Source organism: Mus caroli, chromosome 10 (genome assembly GCF_900094665.2).
Source record: "Mus caroli chromosome 10, CAROLI_EIJ_v1.1, whole genome shotgun sequence".
In the NCBI taxonomy this organism is placed as follows: Eukaryota; Metazoa; Chordata; class Mammalia; order Rodentia; family Muridae; genus Mus; species Mus caroli.
Window position 1 is genome coordinate 6,302,540 of NC_034579.1, and position 11,589 is coordinate 6,314,128.

An 11,589-nucleotide genomic window follows, 5' to 3' on the forward strand; every position below is an offset into this window, starting at 1 on the left:
AAACAGTGAGCAAAAATTAATACTTCCTTTCTCAAACGTTTCATCTCCGGCATTTGTCACACTGGCAAAAAGCTAATACATTTATTTCGGTAATAATCTAAATTATAATTATACTTTTCATGTTCTTTGGATATGAAGTCAGACACATTACTGGTGAGCCAAGAGGTTAGTTCACTTTATAGCCATGTAATTAATTTATTAATATAAACAAACAATGCTTTAAAATCATTAAAATATGAATGTGTTTAAAATGAAAGCCACAGCAATAATTCTTAGAATAAGACTGGTTAAAGCATCTGTAAAAAAAGTAGAAACTAGCTGAGACACTTAAAAAGTACAAAATGGCTACGCTGTACATATTAGATCTATGCCCACTGCTAATAATACTAAAAATAGAGTATATTTCAGCAACAAGCATTTATAGGTTATGAGTCAAATCATCTCTACCTTTACCCCAGACAAAAGATTAAACATACACAAAAAGGAGTAGTAAGTAATAAAAGTCAACTTTCTTCTTTTCATAAAATTTCTTCTCCTCTTCTCCAAGACTCTAGTATTTCACATATCTAATTGACAGTTCTGCAAAACTAAAACACCTTCTTCCATTTGATTTGAATCATATTTTTCTTGATTTAATCATATCTCAGAACAGGTCACATGCAACACATTTCATTATTATTTTTTGAATGGTCTGTTATAAACAAACAAACAAGCCTTACAACAAGTAAGTACTACAAGTACCAGCCTCTAAGCTGAGATGTGCTCACAAAACAGAACCAGCAAATAGCATCACCCAGACAGACTAGGTGTCTCACCCTTAGCACTGTTCACACCGGGAGAAGCCTTAACTTGGAAAACTGTCCTGTGCATCATGGATGTTCAAAGTATATTTGTCTTTTATCCACTAGATGCCAGCAGCATCCCACTAACAAAGTATCTATACAGACACTGTCGAACATCCCTGGGGGCAGAGCCACCTTAGCCTGAGACTTTCTGTGAATGATGCTGTGCTTGATGAATATGTCTTGGGAGAAAATAAGTAATATGGTGGATCCCTTCACAAGACAGAGAGTATCCCTGACACCAGGTAATAAACAGAGCAAACTACCAGGAGTTCTTACTATGAGCTGTGCTAGGATAGGGGATTTACAGATCAGACATGTCTATAGAGTCTAGGAAAGCCATAAACCATATAGTGAAAGTTGTGTGGATTCTGATAACAGTGAAACAAGTGGAGAGTTCCAGCTGCCAAAACATTGCATAAAAGAAGATATGAAATGCAATCTATTACACATAGAGCTGCTGCCCCATAAACTGAGGCCAGTTTGGGAAAACAGCAAGAGGGCAGCTTAGAAATAATACTCACTACCTTCGTAAAGTAGCAGGTAGAGTAGTTAAAACAACAATAGCAACCGGTAGTTAAATGAGTTAGTAGTTAAATTAGTAGTTAAATAAGGGGCATGATGCAGGTTCTACTGAATCTGACAGCCATCTGGCACAATACATCACAACAGACTGAATACGGGAGAAAGACTAAACGGGTCATCAGAGGCAACCTGACATGGGCCCATTTGGGGCAAGCTTTTCATATATTGCTTCAGTGTACACAAGCATGAAGCAGAAATGTACGGACCTGAAGAAACTGTGAGCATCTGTAACAGAAAGTCACAACTCATTGCACATGAAGAAGTTGAACTGGTGGCTACAGGAGCCTTCATTCCTATGTAAGAGTGAGTGTCTTTGGTTTTTGGACAGGAAGGTCCTCTGTATGCTACCAGAGGAGAAACATAAACACCAATCCAGCCACAAACCCTCTGATCTACAATGGGATCCTGCCTGAAATATATGCTTACGCAATGGTGGCAACCAAATATGTGAGAATAACTAAAAACCATGCGATTTGACTGAAATGGACTGAGGGCCCACTACAGAAAATAGAACCCATATCTGACATCACTTGGGTGACCAAGAGCTAAGGTGAAACCAAACAATATGGGTCTTAAAAATAACGCAGTAATAAAATGACCCCAAATGACATTCCCTATACTCATAGACCAGTCCCGTGCTCAGCCATCATCAGAGAAACTTCCTCTTTCAGCAGATGGGAACAAAGAGACATCCACAGTCAGATATTATGAGGAGAATTAGAGACCATAGAATATTCAGTCCTAAATGAGAAGTCTCCATCAAGTCCCTCCTTTCAGGTGTCAGGGAACCCCATGGAAGAGGAGGCAGAAGGAGTAGGAGCCAGAGAGAATGGAGGGCATTAAGGAAACAAGGCTCTCTAAATCACCATGAACAATGCACCTGTGAACTCCCAGAGACTGAGGCAGCATGCACAGGGCCTGACCAGGTCTGAACCAGAGACCCCTGGAGCTGAAAGAAGTGGACATATGCCCCGACCTCTAAGCCAGATCCCATATCCAACTGCTAACCAACAATGCGTACACAGACAGCAGAAACCTAGTCATCTGTGCCCAGGACGGCTCATTGTCTAGTGTCATCACATGGCAGGGCTTTTCCGTTTCTTTTTCTTTTTTTTTTTTAATTATTATTAATTTTATCTCATTATTTTTATTATACTATATATATATATATATATATATATATATATATATATATTTGTTTTTCTCCCTATAGGTCTTTTGTGTATATATTACAGCTTTTAGTGCAGTGTTTTCATGGGATTCCTGAGTGTGCAACAGTGGGGTCTCAAAAGTGAATCTTGTACTTTCTCTCAGGTCCTTATCCCTCGGTTCGCTTTGTTTTATCTTACTATATTTTATTACCAGCCCTTAGGAGACTCTTTACGTTCTAAGGAGAGACAGAAATGGGTGGATCCAGATGGGAGGGGAGGTAGGAAAGATGTGGAATAGGAAAACATAATCAGGATACATTAAGTGAGGGAAACAAACTATTTTCAATAAAAGGAAAAAAGTAATAGAAGGATTTATGATATCCATTATAATCAATACATTTCCGATTACTAGAAATGTGGATCTGGAACATTAAAAAGAGATCATGTTTATAAATGTCAAGTTTTAGTGGCATGTAATACTTTAATGTCATGCTAAAAGAGACCTTGTGGTTTCCCACATAGTAACAGAGTTGCTCACCCAGTGTCCTTACCCATTTTGTGCAAGGTCTATCAGCACTAAGTCCTTTTCCAGGAGAACAACCACAGCATACGGTTCCTGAAAATCTACAACGTGAGAACACTGCGTGAACAGACTTTACAGACCCAGGGCAGCCACAGAAAACATCGAGTTGGGCTCCTTGTTTCCGTTTCTGGAGGGTTTAATATTTTAATTGGCCCAAGACAGTTCATATAATTTATTTATTTTGGATGAGATAAAGGAATAAAATACTCCACTCAAAATCCTAACTTATTTGTAAAGAAGAGTAAGACAAGAACCCCAAAGAAACATTTTTGATATTACATTTTTAAGGATGTAGTAGAGACATCAAAACCACAATTTGATCCTGACCAGTTATCATTATAGAATCTTGAAATAAGCCGATAGAGCTCTGTAATCATTTTCACGTTAGGTAATACATGTCTGTTAATAACTACAAAATGAATTGCATCTTTGAACTTCACAGACATGCAGATGGGATGAAAAGCTAGACGTGTAAGTGCATTCTGCATTAGTCTGCCCATGCTATGGTGCCCCGAACTGCCTGGTTAGTATCAGTCAAGATGCTGCCATGAAGGACTATTTCAGAAACGACTAGCAGTTAGTTCTGAGTGAGGTTTAAACCTAGAACTCCTCCCTGAGATTTCCACATTTCAGAACCATGACTTTAACTCATTCTAGACTTTTCTAGACTGTTAGTCCTGCAATCCTTCATATACACACACATACCTAGTGCAATCCATTATACATTCACACATAAGTCTTTATTGGATTCTCTGGAGAAATCAAGAAAAATACTGTCTTGCAGAATTTAAATTACTCAATATGCTCAGTGTCCGTCTTTGAATGGTAGTTAATATTAATGTACAACATGGAAGAGATAAAATGTACTGAAAAAAAAAAACCATCATTTGAAATCAAATTGGTCATGTAATGAAGGCAGACCCTATTCCCTAAAGCTCTAGAACAGTGGGATATGGAAGCCCTTACACAAAATACATCTCCTTTGAATGTCAGTATGTATGTAGAGTGAGCCTCACCATTTGGATATGGCGTTTCACAGAGTGTGAGAAAGTCAACGATTGAATAGTCCATTTCCAGCACTGCTGTGCTTTTCCCGTGCATCACTGTTAAGCAAGGTCTTCTTCCCACGGTATCATAGGATAAGCCTCCTGACAAAATAATAAAAGGTTCCCTGGAAATAAAAAACAAAGGATGTTTGCAAATATGTGCAAGGACTCTATTTTTTTTTTTCTGCAGCATCATTCAGTGACAGTATCCTCCAAAAAAAAAAAAATATATATATATATACACATATATAACACATATATATCACATAATGGAAGAATTATATGTAGAATTTTTAATGTGATTAATTTCAAACCTAGTTTGCTAAAAATAAGTCTACAATAAACATGGGCATGGGTCCCACGTGACTGTAACTTGCTCTTGGTCCTTATTTTATTTCCTGTGAACAGTCACTGTGATAAAGGCTTCTGTAGGTTTCTGAGTGGCTTCTAATTTGGTCCTAACAAGGCTACTCAACAAGTGTTCCTAAAAAAACATCTTCTAGTACCAGGCAGCTTCAGTATGGAACCCTCTGACTATTCAGGGATCCAGCAAGAACTGTACAGGTTATAAACCACTCTAGATCACTGGGAAAGAGTCATCCAGGCATCCCCTACAGGCTTTAATGTTTTCCAAGAATTTCCTATATTAATGCTGAAGTCTTACTCACACTACACATTCTGTGGCCTGCCTGCCTCTGTAACCCTTATGTTTCCAGTAAACAACACCACTCCTGCCCTTGCTACCCATATTAATCATTATGAAAAGTATACGATTTATCTACAGCTATGTTATAAAAGCTACCCCTAAGTATCTTTTTATATATCACAATATGGGTACACTTTTTTATCCTTCATACAAAGGATTTGATATTCCTTTGTATGAAGTTATTGAACATGTAGCATGTATGCAGTCATTCAAAACTACCTGCATATGAATTTTTTAAAAATATTTTTATATAATTTTGAAAAATTATTCTCAAATATTTTACTTTATTGTCAATGAAAGGCATTTCTATGAAAATGTGCACATGAGTGCAGGCTCTGGCGTTGGCCAGAGAGGACATCATAGTCCCTGGAGCTGGGGGACAGGCCGTCATGAGCTTCCTGATGTGGGTGATGGGAACCAAATTGTGTCCTGTGCAAGAACAGTATGTGCTCTCAGCTGTGAGTGTCCATCGCCAGCCCTCACTCATAGCGTTTTAGTGTCTAGAAAAGGCTTACTGTAAGGCCTGCACACTGACTTTCTTGATATCACCCTAGTTCTCTCACACGTGTGGAGCTTTCAGTCTGTACATCTACCACAAGTAGCACATGGTGACCCGCAAGGGAGGCAGGGCCAGGCCTGGAGCTCAAGCACCTGCATTTCCATCCTTGCTCTGAGCTCAGGCGAGCTGGATTCCACAGGTAGGAAATGGAGACACTGGTACCTCAGACTACTCCAACCACACAGTGCTAGCTCCACGGAGCACCCTAGTGGTCGGTGCTCATTGTAACTGCTGATGTCACCAAAACATCACAATGCACATGGCGAAACTCCCCTTATGGAGTATGTACCAAAATACACACATAAATAAACAATGCAATACAAAAGCTCACACAGTCTTAACCAACACTACAGCGATTAGAGAACTGTTAGCCCACACCGTCTTTTTGTTTTGGATTTTGTTTTTGGTTTTTGTTTTTGTTTTTTTTCCCCTGAGACAGGGTTTCCTGGCTCACACAGTCTTAAATAACACTACAGCAATTAGCTGGGATTTTCTTCATAAGACACGAGTAATTTGTTGTTGTCCCATGGCTTTCCAAGATCTATTTCTTTTCTAAAAGTGTCTTTTTTAAAACAATCTGAAAGGGATGCCAACTGACTTGTCAACAAGGGGTCCTCTATTTCCTAGTAAGCTAGTTAAACCTAATGAAATGATCATTTCCCTATGGTGTATGGGACCCCACTGTTTGTGTAGTTACAAACAAACAAACAAAACCATTCATCGAACTTACAAAACTCCAATTAAGTGCACTACACCCAAAGCTTAAAGAGAAAATATTAGCCCTATACCACAATAAATTAGTTGTGTAAAATTATAAATTTCAAAGATTTAACTCTACATTCCATAACCTGCAAAATTTCCAAGTTGTACCTGGCATTTGGACTTCTAACAATTCTGATGACCTAGATTATTTCTAGGCAATCAATGAGTTATGAAGGTGAAGATTTGATCCTTTTTAAAGAAAACGGTTAGCCTTTCAGATGGTATGGGGTGTTCTAGCCGTGACATAATTTTACTCTAAGAAGCATGCCAGTACACTCTCTGTGGGTGGCATCAAATGTCAACCAGACCCTCCCTTAGAGGATATCTGAGTCAGGGGGATGTCCCTTTGCAAGCTTTCCAATCTGACTGGAGGCACTTGAGAAACATCTCACTGTGCACACACTTCCTTCATTGCATGAACCTCCCTCCCCCAGCCCTGAGGATCACTTTAGGTTATGCTGGGTTCCCTTAGAAGCCTTTCCTACTGAAAGAACCAACTTTATGTCCAGAAAGCTATACATGATTCACCCAATGCAGTTCTATGATAACATCTATTTTCTGATTTAAATATTTCTGAGTATTTGTGCTTTGGGAAGTAAACAAATGCTCTCACATTCAGTCTAGCCACATAGATGACATACTGGGGCACATTCTATGAAGCAATTAAGAAGGCAGAGAGATGAGCTAGCTACAAGAGTAAGGCCAAGCCACTAACAGGACAACAGATGAGGTAACCAGAATGAAGAGGGGTTCGCTGCCCTGAATGCATGTACAGGAAAACACTCATACACAAATAAAAATAAAAATAGTTGAGTACTGAAAAGATCCTAAGTCAGGAGACAGCTTTGTTTGAGGAAACAAGGTGCCACAACAACACCCCAGTGTTCACAGTACTGGGAGGCATGGCTCTGAATCCAAAAACATGTTGTGCACTCTACTAAGCTCTATGGTGTTAGCCACCTTTCCAATCACAATGTCTTTCGTTGGCCTTATATAATACTTGGAAAGTTGTACAGTTCTTTATTTGCCTAATTCCATTTTGAAACAGTCCAATCAAAACTTCTACTGCCCCAAAGCTTTTCTTGACACATCCACTCTCACAAGCAACCTGTCCTGCATGTCCCTAAGAACTTACCCCACATCCTGACTTTGCCTGTACTACGAGAAACTGCCAGTGTTTATTTATCTTCCCTCTGTAATCTCTGTTAATGTAAACCCTGGCTAGGTCACAAATACATACATAAATGTGAAAATTATGTGAAAGAGATTTTAAATACTTCTAAGGGATAATATTAAATAACTCCCATGCTCTCCTTACCTGCCTGAGGCATGATCCTCAGACTCATCACCCCAGAGCAAAGAAGGCACAACAAACAGAAGACTCAAGTGGGCCTCCCGTGAAAGCCATGGCCAACTCTCACACTAACACTGAAGAAACTCAAATAATTAAGAGTCAAGCAGTAAATGACTCTCTGCCTTAAAAAATAATGAAGAAGCATGTAAATTTGTGTATATAAAAATGAGTGTACAGCAGAGCTCCTTGGCGTGCTACGAAGCCTCTGTGCAATGTAAGAATATAGTTGACAGTTAGTCCTCCTGACAGAGGGTGGGCCATAATTAGCCCTCTATATGATTCATTAGTCAGACATGAAACTCTACAGTGTCAATTTTATGTCATAGCTACACTACTAACTATATATATTACTAATCTTTTATGTCATTAACACTTGAATCTAAATGGAAAGCACAATTTTATCCCATAGAGAACACAACAATCACTATTGTAAATCATTAATGTCTAACTTGGGTGGTCTGATGGAAATATATGACCTTATATCTTGCATAAAAATGTAAACAAAAATATTTACATTTATTTTGTTGAATATATGATAGTAGTAAATAGACTTTTGAATAAGCTTGTTTAAATAAGTGACCCCACAGGGTGTCACATCCCATTCTCCCTTTCTGAAATGATGTTTATTCTGTATTAATGTACATTGTCAATACTTAAGCTTTGTATTGAGATTTTCTGAGTCCCAGTAAAGACTCCAGATATAGATCCTTGAACAGTGTTGGAGCCCTTAAGACTGTGTAGATTGTCTGAAAGACCCATTCCACAGAGATGAATGGAAGAAGAAGGTTATGATTTCCAGAGTTGCATCTTTGGTTTTCAAGTCATCAGGGAAAAACTTATGTCTGTTAATCTAGGTTGTCAACTTTACAGGATGTAAACAGCTGGGTGTGGCCATAGGGGGGTTTTGCTGAGAGGCTTACCTGTGATGAGTTTACTCCCCTGGACTGTGGGGGGAGCTGTTCTCCATGTGCTGGTTCTGGAGTGAAAGCAAGTGAGAAAATGTGCAGAGCACAGCCATGCAGCTCCCTGTTGCCTCTGCTGCACAAAGGATGAGCACACATTGCATGTTCCGGCTCACGCAGGCAGAGCTGCTCCCACTCAGTCAGGCCTGCCTGCCGTGAGGGCAGATGTACACTTTTAAAGGAGAGTCAAAGGAAGTCCTTCTTCCCTGAAGCTGCTTCTAGCAGACATTCTGTCAAAGTGACAAGGAGCCAGTGGAATGCACACAGTTTTTTGTTATGTTTTGTTTAAGGTATCTATCACACAAAACCTCACCAGTATCTAAAAAAGAATGTCTTTTTGTCATTCACTCTATGAGTTTTCCAATCTTCATTTTTAGACTTTGTAGTTGTAACATCTCTCTCTATGCTCCAATATTTGTGCCAAGAGAGACCTTCCCTAATTTAAAATAAAAACAAGAAATCATGTCTCTTAATCTTGGGAAACATGCCTGAGTTTTTATATCTACTTTTGAATTCAGTGACTACATGTCCTAAGCCAGTATTATATACTATAATGTATACAATTTTGTTTTCTTTTTTCCATATTTTACCTAATCTTTCTTTTCAAATGTACAATATTAGGAATATAATATAAAATGATATAAAAGTATAATACTAGAAAATAATATATTTCATTGTGACATTTCATCTACACACGCGCTTCCTGCTTCCTGTTCCCTTTATCCTCCCTTCCCTTTCCTTGCCTTTTCTACATTAGCTTCCTATAGAAATTTAAATCTAGATTCTACTTATAAGAGGAAATATGAAATATATGTCTGAACTGGGTTATTTTGATTCCCATAAAAAATCTCTAGCTCCATCCTAATTGCATCCTTTTATACTGAATATGATTCCATGTGTATAAACACTGTTGATAAACCTTTAGGCAAGTTCCATAATTTAGCTATTGTGCAATCAATAAAGGTGTGCAAGTCTGCTAAATATATGCTTTTTTGATTAAATTTGTTCTTTGACAATTACACACACACACACACACACACACACACACACACACGCATTCACAACATTCTGAACAACTCATGCATCCATGCTCTTAGCTCTCTCTCACTCCTACCATTCCCATCTATACAAATCCATTTCCCAGATCCATGACTTGTGTTTGCATTCTGTGGCTCATTTTGTTGAGGCATCTATGTGAGCACTAACTGGCACCTGGTGGGGTCACCAGTGTGTGCACAACTTAAGGCAATGACCTACCTCCCTGTATCTATGAGTCATATGCAGTTCTGTAATGAGATATGGGACCCCATTTCCTTCCTCCATCCCTGCTTTTCTGTTTACTCTTACACAGACCCAACCAATTCAGGCACCTATAGCTGCTGTGCGTTCCTGACTGCAATGCCTGTGTCTTGTCAGGTATTACTGTATATCCCTGACTGGCCAGAAACTCAGTGTGTCGAACAGGCTGGCCTCAGATTTGCAGTAATCAATGATCTTTCCATCTCTGTTGCCGAAACAGGATTTCAAGTGTGTGTCTAGTATTGACTTAATCTTTAGACAAAAATCCCAAAGTGTATGAAACTGAATATTTGAGATTGATTTCAAGTTTATATTCCAGTTATGCCAGTCTGCATCCCCATGAGGTATAAGGGGAGCCCTTTTCACATCCCTGTCAGCATCTGCTGTTCTATGGATCTTAGAATAGCCAGGTGTACGTGGGTAGGGTTTTAAAGAGAGACAGCTGCTTTCATGCCCATGCTTTCATCAAGTTTAATAGTTAAACAGACGCATGCAATCAATAAATATAACTGCATGTATGCATCCTAGAACAGAAAACTGCATCTCTCAAGAGCATATTTCTGAAGGCCCGAAGAAAGAAGGAAAGAGGAAGGGTCCTCACTCTTAGAATGACTTCTAAGCAAAGAGAAGAAGGTATATAAGACCCTTGGATGATGACAGCTCTTCTCTAAAATCTCATGATTTGCCAGTAGGACATGAAGCAGCAGGTATGACTGGGCTGGTTTAAGGACCTCCATCTAATCAAAGAAGAAAGCATGAAGCAACGGAAAATAAGATCCTATTTAATTTATTGAATTTTCTATCCCAGGTAGGAGAAAGAGGTGTGGGGGTGAGAAGAGAGTAAAGGGCGATTCTACTGATCACATTAAACAGCTCATAGAAAAGCCTACCAAAGAGCAATGCACTGCTTTAAAATTCCCATTTCAAATCTGTGACAGGATCAGTGCTCTCTTCCTCAGTGTGGGGAGACTGCACAGTAGCTCTATCCAGAGACAGGCAGCAGGCTTACACAGGGAGCAGGGTCTGGGAGTGCCCCCTTGTTTGCAGAGTTTAAAGACCTCACTCCATAGTGCACATAAGCACAGATTATTTTTTTCCTGGTTTGGTTCCTTTTTTATCTTCTGCTGCTGTTGCTTTTGATCTTCCTTTTTCCCTATTTTAATTCTTTTATAATAGGGTAAGTGTGACAAACTATAGTTAAATGGTACCTGAGGTTTTCCTAATGCCAAAAGGTTTCTTTTCCACGGGTAGTTTATTATGTACTAGGTAATGTGTAACTTTTGTGCATACATGAGCAACTCACTAAAGTCATCACATCCATTCTACACGTATGTAAAAATGACAACATCTAAGAACAAAGCAACCAAATAATTCTGTGTCAAAGATCACAGTGAGGGCTTCCAAGGTCAACTGAAGGGGTGCTCTTTCCCCGGATGTCAATGAAAGTATTACCTGTTTCTCAATCGATTCTATCTATTCGACTAGATCTCGTAGGAAGGCTAGGAATGCTGAAAAAGTAAGAATAATCTTTATCTTTCCTTCATTCTTTCCTCCCTCCCTGCCTGCTCTTTTCTTCCTTCCTTCCTTCCTTCCTTCCTTCCTTCCTTCCTTTCTTTCTTTCTTTCTTTCTTTCTTTCTTTCCTTCCTTCCTTCCTTCCTTCCTCCTTCCTTCCTTCCTTCCTTCCTTCCTTCCTTCCTTCCTTCCTTTCTTTCCTTCCTTCCTTCCTTCCTTCCTTCCTT

General features: G+C 39.1%; 1 protein-coding gene across 4 annotated transcripts in view; it reads right to left on the minus strand.

Annotated features, from left to right (window-relative positions):
* Stxbp5 (syntaxin binding protein 5) overlaps positions 1-11,589 on the minus strand; it is a 145,625-nt gene that overhangs the window by 55,840 nt on the left and 78,196 nt on the right. For all 4 annotated transcript variants that reach the window (XM_029483001.1, XM_021173980.2, XM_021173979.2 and 1 more), the window contains 2 exons: positions 4,178-4,332; positions 3,130-3,202 (listed from right to left, as the gene is read on the minus strand). In XM_029483001.1, coding sequence (XP_029338861.1) covers positions 3,130-3,202; positions 4,178-4,332 — 228 coding nt within the window. The remainder of the gene's footprint in view (positions 1-3,129; positions 3,203-4,177; positions 4,333-11,589) is intronic.